At 35.7% G+C, this 22,808-nt stretch overlaps 3 protein-coding genes and 1 long non-coding RNA gene across 4 annotated transcripts in view; 2 read left to right on the top strand and 2 right to left on the bottom strand.

The window, feature by feature from the left end:
- The window catches only part of pkib (protein kinase (cAMP-dependent, catalytic) inhibitor beta), a 42,903-nt gene extending 40,235 nt beyond the window's left edge, over nt 1-2,668 (bottom strand). The window contains exon 1 of the mRNA XM_082148343.1: nt 2,510-2,668. The gene's annotated coding sequence lies outside the window, so the exon portion shown is untranslated. The remainder of the gene's footprint in view (nt 1-2,509) is intronic.
- Nucleotides 2,669-6,815: 4,147 nt separating this feature from the next.
- Nucleotides 6,816-14,351, top strand: serinc1 (serine incorporator 1). Its single transcript, XM_082148258.1, has 10 exons — nt 6,816-6,958; nt 9,084-9,245; nt 9,382-9,575; nt 9,749-9,828; nt 10,112-10,249; nt 10,892-11,061; nt 11,825-11,915; nt 12,001-12,142; nt 12,232-12,456; nt 13,416-14,351. Exons 1-10 carry the CDS (start codon nt 6,920-6,922, stop codon nt 13,552-13,554), a joined length of 1,380 nt encoding a protein of 459 aa, XP_082004384.1. The 5' UTR covers nt 6,816-6,919; the 3' UTR covers nt 13,555-14,351.
- Nucleotides 14,352-14,655: 304 nt separating this feature from the next.
- Nucleotides 14,656-21,699, bottom strand: hsf2 (heat shock transcription factor 2). The gene is made up of 12 exons (XM_082148257.1): nt 21,491-21,699; nt 20,873-20,981; nt 20,642-20,769; nt 20,369-20,493; nt 19,826-19,901; nt 18,388-18,449; nt 17,669-17,747; nt 17,217-17,341; nt 16,883-17,134; nt 15,763-15,865; nt 15,507-15,570; nt 14,656-15,410 (listed from the first exon to the last, which is right to left on the bottom strand). Exons 1-12 carry the CDS (start codon nt 21,581-21,583, stop codon nt 15,139-15,141), a joined length of 1,488 nt encoding a protein of 495 aa, XP_082004383.1. The 5' UTR covers nt 21,584-21,699; the 3' UTR covers nt 14,656-15,138.
- A 65-nt stretch (nt 21,700-21,764) lies between these two features.
- The window catches only part of LOC309482787, an 89,553-nt gene continuing 88,509 nt past the window's right edge, over nt 21,765-22,808 (top strand). The window contains exon 1 of the long non-coding RNA XR_014200368.1: nt 21,765-22,313. This is a non-coding gene — a long non-coding RNA (uncharacterized lncRNA). The remainder of the gene's footprint in view (nt 22,314-22,808) is intronic.

Here is a 22,808-nt window from a genome sequence, read left to right as displayed (position 1 = left end):
TAGAGGCTGCGCTTCTTCAAGGCCAAATTTTGATCTGTTGCATACTGTCAGTTTAAATATTTTTAAACGCCTGCTCGAAAAGACTATGGGTTACAAATAAGCACCTGAAGCTCCCAATGCTTTGTCGTAATAATATGTTTAAATTGATTTGAATTTGTTTAATAATCCTCCTCAAACTCCAGAGGTAAAGGTAAAAGAGAAGAAAAATGTAAAGGTGAAGTGTGTAATTTTGACAGTTTTCACACATTTTTCCTGTCAAACTCACACCATTGGTTGAGCTTTTTTTGGGGTGGCTGGAAGGTTTCTTGAGAGAATAAACCTATGATTGGCTTAAAAATGCTTTCAGTTATTCAGGTTTAACATGCAGACACATCTATAAGATTATTTTAATATAAATATGTAAAAACATTGGAGCTGCATTTTACCGTTTCATCATTCTCTTACAGTATGATTTTCAAGATATTTCCCATTCAAAAATGCTTTAGATATGATCCATAGAACAACATATCACTGTCACAATCCTTTCGTATAATTATAATTATGTCTGGCTTGTGATTTCGAACTGCAGCATTTTGTCAAAACTATAACTTTACATGTTAAAATAGCCTAAAGAAATAAAACAAGAAGCCTGGGCATCAAATCTGCTTTTCTTCCCTAATTGCCGGTCTTCTGACATGTGTGAAAGCAGACGAGCAAGTGTGAACGTGAAGAAAATAAACTGTGCCAAACGATACTGTCAAGTCCCGTGAGCACAATTAACTTCATGAGCAGGCAGACACCGCTGCAAAGTTTATGTTATCATCAACAAGGCCAATTAAAAATAGATTCTCCATGGGCGGCACCCAGCAGGAGATACTCTACTGTACCATGGCACGACATACACACACACGGTGACCGAAACACATTCTGACGTCGAGATTGACTGATGTAGAACGGTGGCTTCTATATCAAAGCAATTTATCATGAGATTTGATGTATGCTTTTCATAGAAACCTCTATCTGTTTTCAGTATAATTCGGACAAAACTGCCCAAGCAATTAGAAACCATCCACTATTTGGATTCAGAAAACAGAAGATAACCTGTATAAGAATTAAGGCTATTATATTATTAAGTGTGCTGCAATAAAATGACAGCCTTTGCACCAGATCCTGCCCTCTATCAGTAAATCTTGTGAAGGTTATTGAGCTGTTTTGGGGAAAGATAGGACTTATCAATGTAATTTCATGTGTGATTTAACCCCGCTGGAGGCTCATCTATTGTCACAGTGCAGCAATATGACAATCTTTTGTTTTCAAGAACACCATAGCATACAAAAAAAGAGACAGCACCCATAGCAACGAACAAAGGGCCCTTATACCAGAATGTAAATGCAAAACTCGTTATAGTGGAAAGGACACGGTGCCCGTTTGAGTAAATGCTTCTAGATGAGAAGATAATGAAACTGCTGTGTCTCCTAGGCAACTTTAACCACCTTTAACTTAGCAACTAAATTATCACAAATGTCACAATATCGGATCTGCGCATTCTCTCCATGCAGGGCTTTTAAAGAGGAAAATTAATTAATTCAATTAAAGATTAAAAACAGAAATAAAAAAAATAAATGTTCATGAGAAAAATAACAAATTGTGGTCTATTTGTGTTTTGAAATAACTTTTAGAAGGAAAGTGTTGCTTATCCCAGACACTAACTTTGTATTGGCTTTTTGTTATGCATTTATTTACAACCATGAAGCATTGTAGATTAATCTTTTACATTCAAATTAATATATTAACTGTAATAATCCTGCTGGAAAATCCAGTTTAAGCTGTTTTGAAACATGCTTCTAGCTGGTCATTAGCTGGTTGACCACCAATCATGTTCTAAAAAACAATTTGACTGACTTACTTAACCTGCATGACCAGCTGACTGCATGATCCAATATGATCAGCATGGACCAGCTACTAAGCATCTCAGATCAGTTACAAACTAGCTATAATATAATACATTTTACTTCTGGTTTACAAGACTATCAAATCCTATAATATATTATAGCCTAGTTCTATTCTAGCATAACCTTTTATTCTTTCATCATGAAAACCTTTCGTGAGCGCATTAATTAAATTGCATTCGTTAAATAAATAGATCTAAGAAATAAAAAAATATTTTAAAATAGTCAATTCCTGTGTGTCAGACGCGTACAGGGTATATGGCATGGTTACAGTGAATATGAACTGGCAGAAGACACTCGAATAGGAACAATAGATTTTCCCAACGACAGCTAGGATTATTTAACTACTACCAATACACATTCATAACACGTGGTTCATTCATTTACGTACTGTCCTGTCGTTTAGGCGGCGTGTAAATAAACGGATAGTTGTAATGCATCAGTGAGCATCTGGATAGACCAGCGAACATAAAGAACTTCAAAGCGCGCAGTGATGCGCTCCACATACAATTCTGGCACATCTCTAAGTCTAACCCTCTCTGTCTGTCTTATGACAGTCCTGCAACAGCGCGTTTACTCACTCCGAATACGAAGCGACTCCTCGAAGCAGAGTTATCCGGGAGAACACTCCGAATCAGTACCAACCGAGGCTATCCTCGAGGGGAACTCCGCATATTGAGACCATCTTCGTCGTGATTCTCCTTCTCTGACACTGAGTCCAGCGCGAGCGAGCACAACTACCCCGCGCGCTGCTGACATCACACGAGAGCGCGCATAGCCAAACACTGCCTGTCAGACAGAGAAAAGTATGTTATTTTGTCTATTTATAGTGTGTATATGAACTGGCAGATTACACTCGAATGATATAGAATAGAATAGAATAGAATAGAATAGAATAGAATAGAATAGAATATAGGCCTAATATAATATTTTTTTGGCACACACATTATAGGCTATTTAAAATGGAAATGGGAATAATTACATGCATATTTAAAAGCCTATTTTTGATTTTAAAAAATGAAAAAACTATATTACAGAATGCAGCATAGAATGATTTTTGAAGGATCATGTGACACTGAAGACTGAAGCAATGGCTAATGAAGATTCAGATTTGCATCACATAAATAAATTATATTTTAAAGTATATTCAAATATAAAACCTTTATTTTAAATTGTAATAATATTGTACAATATTACTGGGGGTTTTTTGTGTGTTTTTTTTTTTAACAAATAAATGCAGGCTTGATGAGCATAAGAGACTTCTTTCAAAAACAATAATGTTTCTTTACAGTAAAATGAAGTGAAACTTCTCTCAATGGCAAAAGTGTCCCAATTTACCTGAATTATAATATAATATAATATAATATAATATAATATAATATAATATAATATAATATAATATAATATAATATAATATAATATAATTTATATTTTTCAGACACTAACTCAGTGACCTACCGCTCTGTCTCTACTACTACCTTAAACACCTTATGTAATCACAATCCCCTTTAACAAACAAAACGGTAACCCTCTGAACTGGCTGAGGATAATCACCTCTATCCTGCTCCACATGGCAGCGTCTTCATCCCATTTGTCAATTCCAAAAATAAAATGAACTCTGGTGGCCCAAAGGCATGTGTTTAATTATGAAGTGATAGAGGATGTCTGTAGACCAAAAGAGTATTGATCTAAAAGACTGACAAAAAGAGATTATTTTCTGAAAAATTTATGAAGGGGTGATTAACTGCGAAAAAGTCAACCCAGCTCTCTTGAGAAAAGGCAGATGGTGGAGGAACTAGAGGGAAAAATTACAGTTACCAATCTAAATTTTACTATTAAAGCAATACGAGTATACATCACATATCTTATTACTTTGCATAATCCTGATTGGTTTGGTTTGCATATGGTAATTTACCTATTGTCAGACAAACAACAGAATAAAACCCAACCAAAGCTTTTTAAGCCAAAGTTGTTCAAACAAATGACCAGATGCACAGATCAAAACTAGTATTTATTCGAATTTATTTGGAAGAACTAACTGATGCTGTTACATTTTTTTACTACTCCCCACACATGTTGCATGGGGCCAACATGGAACCTGTGGACAAACCCACTTACAATCCATATTTCAGCCCATGCAGAAACCTTGTAGAAAGCTGGGTCTTGCGCATGTTGCCCAGACTTTGGGCCCACCTGTTGGCAAGTGCAATCCTGCATGAATTCCGTGTGGGCAATTGGCATGGGGCCATTAGGGAACCCACGAACAATCCCATAGAGCCAATTTTTCAGCCCATTTCAAACCCAAATGGGCCTCACATACAAATGCTGGCTGGGTTAAAGCTGGGACCGAGATAGGTCTTGCACATGTTGCCCAGTTGGGACCAACATAGTGGCAAGAGCAATTTAGCATAAAATCCATGTGGTCAATTGGCATGGGGCCATTATGGAATATGTGGCCAATCCTTAACAGGGCCCAGTTTTTCAGCCCATTTCATATCCATATAAGCCCCACATACATGTGTTGGCTGGGTCACTTTAAAATAGGCCTATCACTTTTGGGTTCTGATGTGATGGTGACATATACAGTGGCTAGATTAGAATGTCCTTAATCCTCCCTGAGATCCATTAATATAATTAGTATCATCTACTTGGAATACAGACAAGGAGACACTGAAGGCATAACAACGTTGTACTTAATGAATGTAAGCTTTAAAATGGAAAAGATCAGATTCCAGAAGTACACATTTGCCACTTGTCATTTTTCCTGGGATGGGGAAATGACTGACCAAGTGTATTACAGAACGGTGGCCCTTTCATAAGACATTCTGGGCCAATTACAGCTCTTATGTAAATGATCACTTCTGCTTCATCCCACAAATAAGCCGAGTGAAGTCATTTTTAAATTGGCTGCATGAAAAAGGAAAATATGTTTATTCCTTATAAATAACTACTAAAGAGACAAGATTATGTTGACTTGATGTTGAGAAACATGATCTCGGTGGAAGAATTTTACTGGCATTTAAAATGATGTGCTGTTCTAATAATAGTGCATGCAAATCCGATATTCACATCATGACCAATAACATTTCCCCGATCACATTTCTCAGAACACAGATATTCTAGACCTCCATTTTATTTAATAATTTGCCTCAGTGCCAATTACCATGGACTTAGCAACAGATTGACTTCCATGACTGTACAGCTGTTTTAATGAACTGACTCCTGCAGGCTTTCTTGGTTTCTATGTCATTACTGAATTTCTTTTCATAAACTAATGATGTAGGCCTAGATGTTTGATTTCACCATAAGAACATTAATGAGGAAATGTGACCAAGCGTACATGACTGTATTGCACAATTTCTGATCACCTTGCTTTTACATTATTAAGTTATTAACCCTTTGGCGCTGTTCGCTTGTCAGTCAATTATTATTTTATTTTTTTTAGGGGATTTTGTGGTACTAAATTATATTTATGCAATAGTTATAATCCATTTATTCACTTTTTGAGCATGGACCTGAAAGTAAAATTTCTAACTTAAACTGTCATAAATATTGAATGCTTTGGAGCACAGACTTAAATTTGGTCTCTTTTTAAAGACGACACTTGGCAGATTATTGCTGATGTGAAATAAGTTACAAAAATTTACTTGAAAAAAGTTATAAAATGTTACATCTTGTTATGAAAAATGCACAAAAATTCACGTTTTACTATAAAACTGCTAGAAAATCAAAGCTATAAATCTAAACAAGCTGTGTTTCAAATTTGAGGCTGATATCTCAAAAAATAGGCTTTCAGTAAGAATTTGTTTGTTCGCAATACCAAACGTTTCCAATAGATGAAATTCGTCCCCCATTCGTTTCCAATGCAGGCATCCAAGAGTGACTATTTTTTTTCAGGACCATTTAACCTTTTCTAATCATGTCCATGATTTTGTGTGTGTGTGTGTGAGTGTTCACACAGCAAGTGCCAAAACCTTTACCAAGTTTAGTACCATTCCGATAAAGTAATAAATAAATAAAAACTTTTTTTTTTTTTTTGTCAAAAATGACCGAACAGCATTGGCACGTATTTATTTTATTTTTTTACTGTTTAAGAATGTAGATTTCTTTTTTGAATTAGCACTGACTGTTTTGGAAGGGGATTGTTCTTTAATTAACTTTCATAGCTTCAACTATAATTATATCCTATTTTATTCTTATGTAATCCTGTTTCAATGAAGACAACAAAAGTGTGCTTTTTTTGTATGAATGTGTAATGAATTTTTTTAATATATTTTTAAATAAACATGACACCATTAAAAACGATAAAGATAGTTATCAATCCCCTAATGAGCATCCTACAAAACACAGAAGAACATAAACCATGAATATTAAGCAAGAAACAATAATGAATGCTGTGAAAAAAAGGCTGGAAGTTTCCATTCTTAAAGGGACATAAACAAGGTTTGATCTCTGTGTGAAGGGAGCTGTTCATTTTGTAGTCCATAAACCCAGAAAAGAGTTCTCTATTTCATAAGGGGTTTTGAATAGAGAGTAGGCTATAGCTTTATGAATAAAATTAGGTCTGCGGTTTTTGAAGAGATAATGAAATTGGCTTTCATTCATTTTTTGTTTACATCTATCTATCTATCTATCTATCTATCTATCTATCTATCTATCTATCTATCTATCTATCTATCTATCTATCTATCTATCTATCTATCTATCTATCTATCTATCTATCTATCTATCTATCTATCTATCTATCATTTTGGGACTTATTAAATATATATATTTAAAACAAACAAAAAATAATAATTCCAGCAACCTCCTATTAATTTACCCCCCATTATTTTGTCAGCGTGAAAGACCGACGTTTTATTTTGAAACGCTACGTTCAATGTGAAACTGACCTGTAGTTTCCGGCTTCATCAGACAGCGGAGCAACATTGTAAACACACCGCGTCCATTTTCAAACCAGTCCGGAGAAACGTCGCACATCACCGCTGAACATGGGGGCCGTACTCGGGCTATGTTCCATGGCCAGTTGGGTGAGTTTACATATTCATATACTGCTGGAATCTAAATATAATCGTATGGATGTGCGAAGAAAAATAACAGACGTTATCGGGTTTTCAGCGAGTTGCGAGCTGATGACATCCGCATCGGCAAAGAGACACAAGAGAAAATGGTGTCTGGGCCTTTCGCGATTCCCTACATTCATAAAACCCACTGCATCTGTAGAATAATTACCAATAATGACACATAACTACACATTAATTAATTTTAATATGTTTTAAGTGCGATTTAAATCAGTTGTTTATGCTTTACGAAATGTAACGTTCCAATATCATATTGGGTGGTTCCCTTGTTGTTGTTGTGATGAAGCAGATTTTTTTTGTGTGTTATGTTTTGCTTTTTGCGTGATTTCGGATCACCGAACGCATATATTTATATTATTCTCGTATTTGTAGTCAAATAAATGTAGATTAAAATGTTTTGTACTATGCTCTTGTGATCATGACAGCTGCTCGTTTGATATGAATGTTTGATTTTGACACACGTCCCCCGCACGTGTGATTTGGGGGTTTAAATGGGACTACATCACACTTACAGATGATCTGCCACCATAACATGAGGTTTTCGAAGAAGGTCACATGTTTGTTAGGATTTCAGGTGTTGCGACATCAAAACACCGATCAAATGGCAGCTTATGACACACACAGCTCTTACCACTGATCTATATAAATGATGTTCTCTATATCAGTGTCTCTTACACCTGTAAATGTGGTTGACGGGGATTCTTCATAAGCGTAATTGTTTTTATACTGAGCCAAATTTTGTACCCCCTTACCCCAAACCTTCCCCATCACAGAAAATGATGGCATTTTTTTTTATTAAAAACAAAACACTTAGTATTTTTTTATTTAATTCATTTTTAAGCTATTTAGTGTAAGAATACGAGAACACAGGATCCATGTTTACATTGTAATACCCATGTCATTATACACGAGAGAGAGAGAGAGTAAAACATTAGATTCTGAAGCTATGTTTCACTATTTACTATTCAGTAACACTTCATAATAGCTTGATGAGACACATGTAGGTATCTATGTTATGTATGTATAAATTATAATTCAAAAGTTTGGGGTCAGAAATTAGTTTTAAGATAATATACAAAATATATAATAATAATAATATAACTTTTATTCAGCAATGCAGTAAAAGGTGGCAGTAAAGATTTTTACAGTGTTACAAAAAAACCTAGACTATTTTAAATAAATGCTACTCTTGAACTTTCTATTCATCAAACCATCCTGAAATATATATATATATATATATATTACGTTTTTACAAACATATTAAGCAGCACAACTGCTTTTAACATTGAAAGCAATAATAAATGTTTATTGAGCAGCAAATCAGCATATTAGAAAGATTTCTGAGGGATCATGTGACACTGTAGACTGTAATGATGCTGAAAATTCAGCTTTACCATCACAGGAATAAAATATATACAAAAAATGCACTTATTTTAAATTATAATAATATGTTTACAGCATTGCATTGTATTATTGTATTTTTTACTTAATAAATGCAGCCTTGGTGAGCATAAGAGACTTCTTGCAAAAACATTACAGACACATTAAAAAGTCTTAATGTTCTTAATCTTAACTACTCCAAACTTTAGTAGTGTAAACCATTTATTTTTATAAATTTTTTATCCAGACGTTTATTTTAGGAAGGATTTAAAGTTTGAACTAATCACATCTAAACCCGTGTTTGTTATGTAAAGCCAGACAAATTTAGGCACAAGCTTTGTCTGGTTTGTACCCTGTGCACAAGTGAGGGATGTTTAAGCACTTATATGAGTCACTTTGAATTCACCATGTTTATGCGTCACCCATCCCTGTTCATTTTGCATAATAAAGCCGTTTATAGCTAGGGATGATTTATCGACATCATCATATTGCTTATCCGCTATTGTGACTTTTGTCTTTATTATATTTTTAATTGTATGTGTCAAAAGAAATATCTACCCATCTTTATATAATATATTATTGTAATGCCTAAATTAATTTGCTGCTAGATCTGGATTGGGAGTGTGTGTTTGAAGTTGGCAAAACATCTAAAATGGCTTACATCACCTTTAATGTGTGTTCGTCTCCTGTGTAGATTCCTTGTCTTTGTGGCAGTGCTCCTTGCCTGCTGTGCGGATGCTGCCCAGGCGGAAACAACTCCACTGTCACTCGCTTGATCTATGCCTTCTTCATGCTGATGGGTGTGGGCATTGCTTGCATCATGCTCATGCCAGGCATGGAAGGGCATCTGAAGAAGGTGATACTGAGTGCTTCTTTTATTCTAAACAAGTTTCAATTTGTTGTACATAGGCCTATGCCTTATTCGATGTTCAGGGTTGCGACTGAAGCATTCTGGTCATTTGTATGTTTTTTATTTTTTTATGTCACTGTAGATTCCAGGCTTTTGTGAAGGAGGAATGGGGACGTCCATCCCAGGGGTCGAAGGTCACGTGAACTGCGATGTGCTGGTTGGGTATAAGGCCGTGTATCGCGTGTGCTTTGGAATGGCCATGTTCTTCCTGCTCTTCTCTCTCATCATGGTGAAGGTCAAGAGCAGCCAGGACCCAAGAGCCGCTGTGCATAACGGGTTAGTGTGACCTAGTGGTTGAAGTCTTGACCTGTAACTGAAAGGTTGAACGTTTGAAACGTAGAACTATCACTGTGTTCTTGAAGAAGACGGGCATTCAAAACATGCAAACCGATTTCAGAAATGTTTAACTGAGCTTCATTAATCCTTCTAAATATTCTGATCTTCTGCAGGTTTTGGTTCTTCAAGTTTGCTGCCGCCACTGCTATAACAGTCGGAGCTTTCTTTATTCCTGAGGGCCCTTTTACTACTGGTAAAGTCTTACTTTATCATCTTAAATATGAAATATACTTGCAATTACATAAATACAATGTATGTGACTTTATACGTCCACTCAACATTGTCAGTAGTGACCTAATTAAACACTAAATGCTGAACGTGTGATATAGTTGTACATCAAATATACATATACATTATGCAATCTGCAGTGGGCTTTATCGTAAAGCTCACTTAAGAGTGGGACTAGGCAGACTCAAGTTGTTCCCTGGATTTATTTGTGAGGTTCTAATGATGCTCTTCTGCTGGGCTTCTTCCAGTCTGGTTTTACCTAGGCATGGCTGGAGCATTCTGTTTTATCCTCATCCAGCTGGTGCTCTTGATCGACTTCGCTCACTCCTGGAACGAGTCCTGGGTGGAGAAAATGGAGGAGGGAAACTCTCGCTGCTGGTATGCAGGTATGTATTATGAGAACTTGATTTGTTTTGCCACCCCGTTTTTTTCCTTGGTGTAGCTTGACAAAAAAAGTATAAAATCAAATGTTTGGGGTTGTTGAGGTTGTTTTTGAAAGAATGCTCACCTAGGCTGCATTTATTTGTTTAAAATACAGTAAAACAGTTATATTTTGAAATATCATTACAATTTTAAATCTTTTTAAATCTATTTTAAAAAGTAATTTATTCCTGTGATGGCAAATCTGAATAACTCCAGTCTTGTGTCACATGATCCTTCAGAAATCATTCTAATATGCTGATTTGCTGCTTAAGAAACATTTCTTATGATTATCAATGTTGAAAACAGTTGTGCTGCTTTATGTTTGTGATACATTTTTATCATGATTTATTTTTTGATGAATAGAAAGCACAAAAGAGCATCTTTACTGTCACTTCAGATCAATTTAATGTATCCTTGCTGAATACAAGTAATAATTTTTTTTTTTTTTTAAGTTACTGTACCCAAACTTTTAAATGGTAGTGTATCTTTTACATAAATATAAGATATTGCCCCTTTTATGTTTAGATATTTCTTACGATGCTGGTGTATATGCAATCGTAAAGAAGATTGATTGCATTCTAACACATTTGTTCTACCGTCCATAGCTCTTCTGTCTGCCACAGCCCTCAACTACGCTCTGTCCCTGATGTCTCTGGTCTTGTTCTATGTGTATTACACTCACTCTGATGGCTGCACTGAGAACAAAGTCTTCATCAGCATCAACATGCTGCTGTGCGTTGGTTCATCTGTCTTGTCCATCTTGCCTAAAATCCAGGTAATGAATACAACACATCACTGGGAGTTTGTATGACTAGTGTTGGAACTGTGTAGCCTGGTTAAAACCAGACCCTTCTCAGTTGAAACTGAGTATAGGGTCTGGGGAAGCTATGTAGACAAATCATTTCCAAAGGGGCGTCACCAACCGACGTAGCTCAATTCCTCTGGCTGCAATTGGATAGTCATAAAACCAATCAGATCGATGAAGGAGATGACGTATGCTTCGAGTGTTGTTCTTTGCTCCGGTTTTAACGAAAACGGTAAGTTTAAATCGCTCAAAACAGACGCGATAACTGATTCGTTTATATACTGTCTATGATTCGAACGAGTGATGTTCCACGGCGGCATCCATCTTTGAAATGAAATCTCCTTCAGCGTCGCTGCGCTGTCGTCATCATGTAAATCCCTCCCCAAACGTTTCTGATTGGTGCCGCGATTTCGGCGGCACAGAAATGAGTTTGAATGGGCTCTTCTCCAGACTATCCTGGAGAGAGAATTAAAATTTGCCGGAAGTAGTCTGGGTTTTCCCAGGCTAGGAACTGTGATAATCTCCTATGCTTTAAAGGAATAGCTCACCCAAAAAAGAAAATTTGCTGTTAATTTACCATCCAAGATTTAGATGACTTTTTATTCTTTAGTAGAAATGTAAATAAGATTTTTAGCTGAAACCGTGGTCCTTAGTGATTCATGAAATGCATACATGCTTCAGGTGAGCATCAAATTTGATTTAATTTCTTCATTCTTTCTTTCCTCTCCTCCAGGAGTCCCAGCCCAGGTCTGGTCTCTTGCAGTCCTCCATTGTTACCCTGTACACCATGTATCTGACCTGGTCTGCCATGACCAATGAACCTGGTAAGCATTGTGAAAGATTTGTCTAAAAGAAGATATTCTGTTGTTCATAAAATCGGTCTAAAATGATGATTTTCTTTTCCCAAAGAACGCAGATGCAACCCCAGCTTGCTTGGCATTATTGGCCTCAACAGCACCAGCCCTGCTGGTCAGGACCGTGTTGTTCAATGGTGGGATGCCCAGGGCATTGTGGGGCTGATCTTGTTCCTGATGTGTGTGCTGTACTCCAGGTAAGAAAGCTTGACATTTGTTAAAAGATATGTCGTATTTTTGACGCTATTTTTCAACACTGCAGTCAAATTTCCTTTTATTTCCTCAGTATCCGCAACTCCAGCAATGCTCAGGTGAACAAACTGACCCTCACCAGCGACGAGTCTGCTCTGATCGAGGATGGTCCCGCTCCAGAGAACTTTGAAGTGAGCGATGGCTCCAACCGTGCCGTTGACAACGAGAAGGATGGAGTCACCTACAGCTATTCTTTCTTCCATTTCATGCTCTTCTTGGCTTCCCTGTACATCATGATGACACTGACCAACTGGTACAGGTACGTGCCTATGTGATGATGGTTTTTCATCACTTTCATTTCACAATATATTGGTGACAATTTGGTATCTGTAAATGATCTGTCTGGGTTTGATTAGGCCAATATTAGAAGTAGATCAAGCGCTTATAAAAAAAACAAAAAAAAAACAGGATTCCTATTGTATATTTTTGTCTAATTTCACATGTACAATTCTGTAAATAAAAATTATAGGTGAAGTGAATTATTATATTGAATGTTAAAAGACTGACATTACTGTAATTAACATATTTACCCCCAATATCTACTGACAACCTTGAATAATAAATAATGGATAACGAACTGAAATTATTTACCATTATGTATTTAAAAAAAATTGCCTTCATTAAACTGTATTTTTAATATTTTAACTATTATTTATTTTATATATATATATATTAACATTTATTGTCTATAACCATTTTCATAATGACTGTATAATTGTATTTATATTATACTCAAATATACACTACCATTCAAAATTTTAGAGTGACTACGATTCTTTTGAAAGAAACTGCTACTTTTATTCAGCAAGAACTCTTTGAATTGATCGAATGTGACAGTTAAGACATTTAAAATGTAAAAAATAAATAAATGTGGTTCTTTTAAAGTTTCTATTCATTAAAAAAATCCTGGATAAAATTGATAAAAATAATAAGAAATGTTTCTGGTCCCAGATGTTTGAACAGTAGTGTTTGTATATTTTTATTTAAAAAAAATAAAATAAATAAAAAATGTATTTTTAAACTAAAATTAATAACTTGAATGAAAGCTGTTCTATTTATAGAACCATTTGGAAATGCCATAACAATAATGGTCAGTTATTGCTATCTGCCATTTTGGTGTTTCACTATCTATATTGAAATGGTTATGGTTGACAAAGTTTACAGAATTATCTCTGATTTTAAAAAACTCTGATTTTTTCCCCCCTGTCAATTTTCTAGCCCTGACTCCACCTATGAGACCATGACCAGCAAGTGGCCCTCTGTGTGGGTTAAGATCACCTCTAGCTGGATCTGCATCTCTCTGTACGTGTGGACCCTGGTGGCTCCACTGGTCCTCACCAACCGTGACTTCGACTGAGAGGATGGAAATAAAAGCTTGCAATTAGAATTCGCCATTACTTTTTGTGAATATCCACATGTATAGGGATAGAAGGGTGTAAATGTAAATACTGTGAGTGCTTGGTTCATTCAGCTAACCCTACATGAGTTTTTTTTTAATCTAGCATGCTTTTATGTAGGTGTTTATTTGTTTCAAGTAAGAGAAAAATGAAGAACACGGCTTGGGTTGCCTGTGATGTTAATATTTGCTTTAAGAATGTGTGTTCTTCAATACTAAGGAAAATGTAACCTTGTTATATAATCTCTGTATGGTTTAAAAAATAAATCAAATGTATCTTAAGTTATTTGTGGAGAGTAGTGAAAATGCAGGTAATGTTTTCCCATAAGTCATGACATTCATAGTTTCCTATAGAACGCACAACGTAGGCTATACAGTGTTTAATTAGCATTTGAAAAAAATTTACAGGTAATTGTAGATTTTGTCATACTTTTCGCTTCTCCATTATTTGCACCATGAACATATGACTGTAATATTGACTGTAACAGTGCTAACCCTTTGCAACTTGCACATGTTAGTTGTTTGGCGCAATACTCATTTTATGCTTGTAGCCAATGTGTGTGTTGAACTGTTTTGCACTGAATTTATCTTTGCTGATAAAACTTTAATAGATGACTTTATCCTCCATTGTATTAGGCATAATGGTAATTTCAATGATGCATACCCCGCTTTTTTTGGGATGTCAGTGTTATTGTTTTCCTTTTGACGTGCATTGTAATAACTCAATTTCGTCTTATTAAAGGTTTAAACCCCAATTACGTCCTGAGTGGAGACTGTGGAAAATTGCTAACTAAGGAGCTATGAATGTATTTCCTGAGGTAATTTTGTGTTTACGGCTTTCCACGATTATATGAGATAATGCATTTCAGTAAGTTGTACATTATCTTTCAACCAAGCCTTCTGATGTTCATTCATGTTTATTTTGTGCTATAGATAGTAGTGAATTTAAAAATGATAATTTCAAGAGCGTTTGGTGATGCTGCTTCGCTGGAACTGAGGCGCCACGCCATTCAAAATCGCTATTTTCAACTCCGCTCATTCTGAAAAACAAAAACACCAGGATTGACCTTTGAGTTCCTTTAATGCTACTGCAAAGCTAATAATGAAAAAGCTCACGGTAACAAGAAATCACTGTATATTGCCCAACATTATGGGACTAACCATAAGTCTTCACGTCTATATATAGTGACATTAGGATATCAGGCAGGCACTTCTATACCATATACATAAAGGATAGCTATGACATTTTTTGAACTGCTCAATAACAACACAGGAAAACACGTGCTTGACAAAACAGCTGCAATGTAAACCAGCAACATAGCTGCAGCCCAAACTCCTGAAGTAGTGTGGAAAGGACGCTAGCAAGTGAACAGTATCTGTACTATCTAGTAGTGAACAGTAAAAAAAAAAAAAAAAAACTTGTGAAATTAAGGAATGACAAACTCATGGATGGTACCAAAAACAAATATTCTGGCAAATAAATATCATCATTTTGATGAATATTTACAAAAAGGTCCGGTCCCTGTTTTCTATGCTAATTCGCTTTCAGATATCAAGCTGTGGCGTGTCGACACATGACAGGTCAGAGTTCAGTTCGCACAGGTAAAACAGCGTGGCCTCGTTCGCCTCCGCCTCTGTGAGGGGCTCCAGACGGATCAGAGAGCTGCGAGGCTTCTCCGTCTCCAGGGCCTCGTCCAACAGATATGTGGGTTCTTCGGGGCTTAGGTTTTCAACTGCAGAATCTGATGGGGCCTGAGAGGTGCATCCATCCAGGAAGGCCAGCAGAGGGCAGGTCGTGTACTGGATCAGCTGCTTATCTGAATTAAGAAACCGTCATGCTTGTAAATGCAGCACAGCGATGGCACACAAATGACAAGAGGATATTGATTTACAGAGAATTATGCAACAATTACCTATGTATTCAGGCTCAGACTTCCCTTTGTTGGATTTGATGATGTTCTCTTTTGTCCCAGTTTCCTGTTAAAGGTAAAAAAAAAAAAAAAAAAAAGGTTTATCAAAAATATGACAACACAGGATACAATTCAACAGGTCAACATGAAATGTTAAATTATAGCAGCTGAATGATGTGTCACTGAAAATTATTAAACATTTTCAACCCCTCAAAAAAGTACACAAGGCACAAAGAGATTACGGAATGTCCAAACATACCTCTAAGATATCTGTGTCAATGCTGAACTGTTTTCCACACAGCATGGCCTGGAAGTCTTCCAGACTACAGTCAATACTGTCCAGATAGTCCATCAACTCTACTCTGTAGTGATTTAATTGACAATGAAATATTAAATATTTTAATATATTAAATACTTAAAGCAGAAGTACTTGTCAAAAATAATACATAAATGAGAGAGAGAGAGAGAGAGAGAGAGAGAGAGAGATTTTTTTATTTTATTTTTTTATTGAACCAATTATTTGGTAATTTGAAAGGAATCCCATTTCTACCACATAAGGGGGAAAAAATATTGTTTAAAAAATTATAAATATGACAAAGTCAAAATTATAAGATACTAAGACAATAATAGAGGAAAAGGTTCAAATTGAGGTAAAAAGTCAAAATTATAATTATGAGAATAAGTCACAAATGTTAATTATGACTCCCCAAAGAATTATTTTTTCTGATGTGGCAGAAATAGGCTTCCATAAATTTGCTCTTAAGAGTTAGAATAATATTTGTTTACTCAAAATGTACAACAAGAAACCATTTTTGTTAAAAATAGCTAATTAGAAGCTCATCATGATGAATATTAAAGTGCCCCTAATTATTCAATTTTAAAGGTTCCTAATTTTGTTTTGTTTAAGTGCATCCAAGGTCAAAATATTATTTTCTCATAGTATACAAAGCACATCACCTCATTTCTCAAAGAGTCTAAAAACAAAAACAAAAAACGGTTTGTTCGAAGATGAAGTTTCACTAAACCTGTCCTCTCTTTTCTGCAAGCCTACTCTACTCTGATTGGTCAGATAGCCCAGTCTATTGTGATTGGTCTAACGCAGCGGTCAGCAAACTTATGGCACACGGAGAGATAATCAATGAAGCAAATGGTTTGTCGGATCTGCATGCTAGCGCAGGGTAAATCTCACACTTCTTGCATTGTTACATAGGTATGTAACAGGAAATTAATAGATCAGAGATTAATAGATAATAATAGTTCAGAATAGATTCTTTCTTTTAGGAGACATTATCTTTTACATTCACAAGCAGCTATATTTCACACTATATGAAAGGTTACATTTAAAAAAAGCATAATAGGGGCACTTTAAATCAACTTACTTGCCAAGAAGGTTGATGTTTTGTGAAATGGCGCTGTTTTCACTGAGAATGGAGTCCATCAGCTTTACTGGATCCTCTAAACTTAGACCTGAAGGTTTGTTCAGTTGCAGAGCGATATTAGTCTGTGAAAGGTCAGGGCTGCTTTTGGGTTCTGCTTCTTGCTGAGTGGGTGAATTTGTTACAGTGCCGTTTGTGCTGTCGTTTTTTACAGTCGGGCTGCTTTCATGCGCGACTTCCGTGATTTCAGCATCCCTGTAGGAAATTGAAAAGAACACTCATTTCTAATTTCCCTCCTGCAAAAGACTAGAGGTTCAACCAACTCCAAAATACTTACCCTTGGTCAACCGGTACAGATAGGCCATCTGTAACTTCTGGATCTTCGTCTGTGACGTCACAGATGATGACGTCCTCAGAAATGTCGGAATTGTTCTGTAGTCCATTGAGTCCATTCACTGCGGACTAACAAAGGCAAGGGATAAGTCTCTAACAAACAGATCTTCCAAGTTTCAATATTAATGAGGAATATCGTGTTTATATAAATAAATCGGTCCCCCACCAACGTGAATTTAACTGACGGTGACTCTCACAATTTAAGGTTCATATCCAGGGGCAGGACACTTTCACACAAAGTGAACCCTGCCTTAAATCTCATCAAGAGAGAAAAACGCAAAATAATGAATAGCAACATTACGGTAACAAAATAACTGACAACAGCACGTTTCTTTCGAGCAAGAGGAGACATAAAGTGAATGGAACAAAATCACTCCCGGATGCTTCTACACATACTTTGCTGTGGTCCATGGATTCCTCAAAGAATTGGTGGATGAATTTTGACTTCTTTCCATTACTGTTTAGTGCAAGCGGCCTGTAATCAGACAGATAGTAAGTTGCAATGGTGCATATTAATAATAAGGTAAGGAGTCTATTAACATGTTTTATCCAAAACTAAAATGACATTCTTTCTCTCTCAAAATTACTAAAAGAATTGTTAAGGAATTGGAACCAGGAAAATTCAATTTCTTACAATTCTCATCTTTAATCAAAGATACTTGGTCAAAAATAGCAAAGGTCAACATTATGACTTTTAATTACACTACTGTTCAAACGTTTGGGGTTTGTAGGATTTTTAAATGTATTTGAAAGAAGTCCCTTACGTTCATCATGGCTGCATTTATTTGAACAAAAGTACAGTACAATTATAAAATACCATTATAATTTAAAATAAATGATTTCAACTTGAATACATTTTAAAATGTAATATATTCCTATGATGGAAAAGCGGATTTTTCAGTATCATTACTCCAATCTGCAGTGTCACTGGTGTTTTTTTGTTTGTTAGTAAACACCAAACAGGATTTTCCAGGATACTTGCATCCTTGCTGAATAAAAGTATCAATTTCTCTCTCTCACACAAAAAAAAAAAAAAAAAAAAAAACCTGCCCCCAGACTTTTGAACAGTGGTTGTGTACTTTTGTTAGATGTAGGCACATACTTCTTGGTCTTACCTTTTGCGTTTCAAATTTAACAAACGATTGTTCTGAGCCAATGTGAAGATGAACTGCACCAGCTGGAAGGAGCAATGCAAAAAGTGGCATTAGAATTCAAGCCTGTACATTGGTTTCACACTGTTACATTCTGATACTGAAAGTCAATGCTATGGAAGTCAATGGGGCCCATATGGGTTATCTATATTCTTCAAAATACCTTCTTTTGTGTTTAGCAGAAGAAAGAAATTCATACAGGGTTGACACACTCTGATGTTGAGTAAATGACGACAGAAATATCCCTTTAAGATTTTACATACCCTTTTAAACTGATGTAATATATTACGATTCTAAATTATGTAAGACATAGAAAAGACTAAATGATTGAACACATTCTATGCTTTCATTTTATGTTATTCCCTAGATCATTTATTTGGTGTATTTCATTTGATGCTGCAATGGCTGTAACAGTGAGTATACGGTGAAAATCCTCTGTGTATTTCTGTGTATGCGAAGTTCTTGTTCTGCAATAAAAAAATCAAACGACGACTAATGTTTTTGTTTTTTTTACTATGGGAAAAATGACATGGACAGAGTCATATTTTATTCATATTAAGTATTTTCATGTTACATGGCAAATTTAACATCCATTAATGCAGATTGTCTGAAAGGAAACCCAATATTATCCACTTGATGACTAAAGTTAAGCTTTGCTTTGAAACATTGCAAGGACTTTTTGATTGGACATCTACAATTACTTAAATCCCTCATTTTATTTTAAATATACATGCATGTCCTCTTATTTATTTGTGAATTATTGTTGGTTATTTCATGACTGACCACATTTCATGTTAAATATTCATGTTTTTATAAAATAAAAAAGTCCTAACGTACAAATATATTTATTGTATTATTAAAAATAGCAATATTTATCTATTATGTTATGTCATGCTTATCAAAATAAAACTGAAATGAAAAACTTATGTCGACCTTTATTCTTGTACATACAGTTGCTGAATTAAGCAGTACATAAAATATTGAATGAAAAGCCTTTATGTTGCTACATGTAAACGTCTAAAACGTGTTAATTTGACAAATACATCTAATCAACTGTTAAAGACAACAAACAATGTGAGAAAAGAGCACGACTTCAGTGCTCCGTTTTCAACTCCTCCCTCGACTTCAAGCGGCAAATCTCGCCGATCGGCAAGTTCTTTTGAGATCTGCCAAACGCCTCGTCGTGAACGTAGACAAAAGTATGCAGCTGACGTCATCCTCGAACTGTATTTGTGGAAGATATACAAATACTGGGTGTACTCCATTCGAGTGGCGCTAGTATTCCACTATGCTGACGGAAGTAAGAATACGCCGCTTCGTGTCAAAACGGAAGTTGCGTGACGTCATGTGAATAGGGCCTATTGCACTGGTTGCAAAACTGTAGCGCACAGGAAGAACGTACCTCCTTTATGACCTGCTGTTGCTGTGCATGTTTCTGTCTGAGGTCTGACAGCTCCGTCCAAAGAGCCTCATTCTCTCTGAGGGAAAGAGAACAGAAAAGTTTTTGTAGTTGCTAAGACATTCCGAGTGGTTTTTAGGGATGTGTGAGACTAGCCGAACAGTTTAGATACGACTAGATTAAACGATACTGCTGCTAGTCGTTTAGGAAATACTAGTCATTTAATGTTTTTCTTTATATATTTTTACAAAGACTACGCTTATATTAACGTCATGTTAATGTCACATCTTGAAATTCACATATTTTGAAAAGACATGTATATCTGCAGCGGAAAACAAAATCATAGACTAGGTTAGACTAGTCGGTTGCAAAATTTCCGTTTAAATGGTAATGAAATTAGTCGTTGCAGGGCATTATTAAGCACAACTAGTGAATAATCAGTCCGTTCCCTTAACTTCTGGATAAATGCACACAGATAAATAGAGCTAATACAGGATCATTTAAAGTACAAGCATAGATTATGATTCTAAAAGCGTATTTCTTAACCTTTTCAGGGTGGCAAGTCTAGCATCCATGGTTTCTTGCTGCTCATGGACATTCTGAACACTTGTCAGAATTTTAGAAAGATCGTCTTGTCTTATTTTGCTCTCTTCAGGCCGTGCATTGGACACCTATATCAAGAATTACAACAATCAACTTAATCTTAAATAATCTTTAAACAGCAAAACCAAATTTGCTAATTAGTTTCAGGTCTTCTATGCATAATAAAACAACAACTGATTTTTGTATTTCTTAATTTTCAACATGAAGATGTCTTGCCTTTCTTTTGATGTTCTCTAGCAGGTCATCTTGACCATGTTTGAAGTATGGATGCTGGAATTCAACCGGTCCATCCCGCTCTTGCTTCACTATGCCTGCATCAATGTGCATCACTTTCCGAAAACCATCTGTTTATTAACAAAATTAACAAAGAGACGAAGAAAGGAACATTGACTTCAGATTGCAGACAAACAATGAGGGAGGAGGAGAATTTGTGGAGAAACCACTTACACATGTTGAGCTGTCGGACAAAACTGGCCATGTTGTTGTGCTTAAAAAACTTTGGCAGAATCTCTTTTGCAAACCTTTGTTCATCCAGTACAAGGAAACTGTTCCCTTCCTATAAAGAGAAATAAAGAACCTTGTTAAATAATGAAAACAGACTTCAAAAAGAAATAATAAAAAAAAAAAAAATTAGATTAGCATAACATAACATAACATATATATCAATGCCCTATAGGATTAATTTAATTGCATGAAACATTGGAAATCGTCTAAAGAACTACATTTATGCATTTGGCAGACGCTTTTTTCCAAAGCGACTTACATTGCATTTCAAGGTATACTTTACATTCTTATCAGTTCTCAGTTCAGAAGTAAAGAACTGTGATTCAGCTTATTGATCAATAAGTGAAAAAAGTGCAATGAAAAAAATTTACGTTAAGTTATTGGTACGGATCCAAACATTTATATCACAGACAGCACTCTATCATATGTATGATCTGACACACATCCATCATAATAAACAACTGATCACACAGGACCCGGATAACAAACAACTGTGTCACTGAAAGCTAAGCTAAAATGCTAACATTTAACGGTAACGTTAGGTCTTTTGCTTTTATTTACCTGGCTCCAGCAAATAAATTCATTTGTATCCGAATCCTCGACGAGGGTCCAAAGCTTGGTGAGAAATGCTGGGACGTTGGAGTTATGTTTCATATTTGCTGGAATGAAAACGAAACGTTGCAAAGCATAAATAGTAACAATCAGTTAGATTTTTTCCCTTGGGTTAGACAAAACACGAGTAACAGTGAAAAATAGCGACGCAACTACACAACTTCCTGTTGGATTTCAGAGCGCTGATTGGTCCGTTGCGGACTTACGTAAGTTTACTCACGTGTATGGGCATCTGTGTGTTGGTGTTAGCCAATGAAAACGCTCCGCTGGGAGGAGAGCGTACTGATTGGTTACGTTTTTACCCAAGATAAATAAAACGACGACAGCGCTCAAAATGAACTGCGTAGTTCTTCTAGTGTTCCTTGTGTTTTTAATGGCTGTGTGTTGCAAATCACTATATTAATTCTCAGAAAACATTAAACAAAAGCACAATTGTTATAAAACTTAAATTAGAATATTCAATAAAACAACATTAGCATACATTTGGTAGATCCAACTGGCCTTTTTTTTGTCCACACTTGTCGGAGTCTACGTGGAACGTGAAATGGAAAATCCGGAGTGAATCTAGTGCAGAGTGATTACGGAACGCAGTGAGGGAAATCAGTTTTGCTCCGTTCCACTCGTTTACGTGATTCCATAACGCATTTTAGCATGTGGTTTGCTTGCCTGATGATGATGGATGCTCAAAGCTTGATGCCTTGGCTTGTTTTGGAACTAATTTCGTTGACGGAGAAGAAACCTACGAACTAATTATCCATTATTTGTTTAAAATGTAAGTTGTTTTTTATTATTTACTTTTTTTTTGCACTCTTGTATTAAAAAGATACAGTTCCATGAACACATTTACATGCCTCATGGCAACAGCTGAATCACACTTTTGCTTGTGTGATATTGCTTAATGTTACTTTTACATTTTTGTTGCAGAAATCATGTTTTTTAATTATTTATAACTGTCAATTCTTTAATAAATAGGCTGTTTGTGTTATAACTTAATGCCAGGTGTCAAACAGTGCCCCACAAAAGATCAATGTAGTGTATCAATAAAATGTATCTTAGGTAAAATGTAAGCCACTAGCCAAGACTTCAAATGTGCATTCATTAATTTTGCTTTATTGAGAAGTTTTATTTGAACAAGTACATGTTTAAAATCACGTTCACTCATATGACATGACAAGACCAGTCATATTTGTAGCATAAAAGTTTATTTTAGATGGAGTGGGTTTCCTCATGGGGGCAGACATGTTGAGATCACATGACCAGCTGAACT

The sequence above is a fragment of the Leuciscus leuciscus genome, assembly GCF_965113295.1.
Source record: "Leuciscus leuciscus genome assembly, chromosome: 19".
NCBI classification, from domain to species: Eukaryota; Metazoa; Chordata; class Actinopteri; order Cypriniformes; family Leuciscidae; genus Leuciscus; species Leuciscus leuciscus.
This window is presented reverse-complemented; position numbering and strand designations above follow the sequence as displayed.

What these genes read in the sequence shown, in the direction of transcription:
- serinc1 (XM_082148258.1), top strand. Translation starts at nt 6,920, where the DNA reads ATGGGGGCCGTACTCGGGCTATGTTCCATGGCCAGTTGG. An exon ending in CTCTCGCTGCTGGTATGCAG is followed by an intron (nt 10,250 to 10,891) that starts GTATGTATTATG and finishes TACCGTCCATAG; the next exon opens with CTCTTCTGTCTGCCACAGCC. An exon ending in ATGTGTGTGCTGTACTCCAG is followed by an intron (nt 12,143 to 12,231) that starts GTAAGAAAGCTT and finishes TTATTTCCTCAG; the next exon opens with TATCCGCAACTCCAGCAATG.
- hsf2 (XM_082148257.1), bottom strand. Translation starts at nt 21,583, where the DNA reads ATGAAACATAACTCCAACGTCCCAGCATTTCTCACCAAGCTTTGGACC. An exon ending in AACAGCAGGTCATAAAGGAG is followed by an intron (nt 18,450 to 19,825) that starts GTACGTTCTTCC and finishes TGCTCCTTCCAG; the next exon opens with CTGGTGCAGTTCATCTTCAC. An exon ending in TCTGTACCGGTTGACCAAGG is followed by an intron (nt 17,135 to 17,216) that starts GTAAGTATTTTG and finishes AATTTCCTACAG; the next exon opens with GGATGCTGAAATCACGGAAG.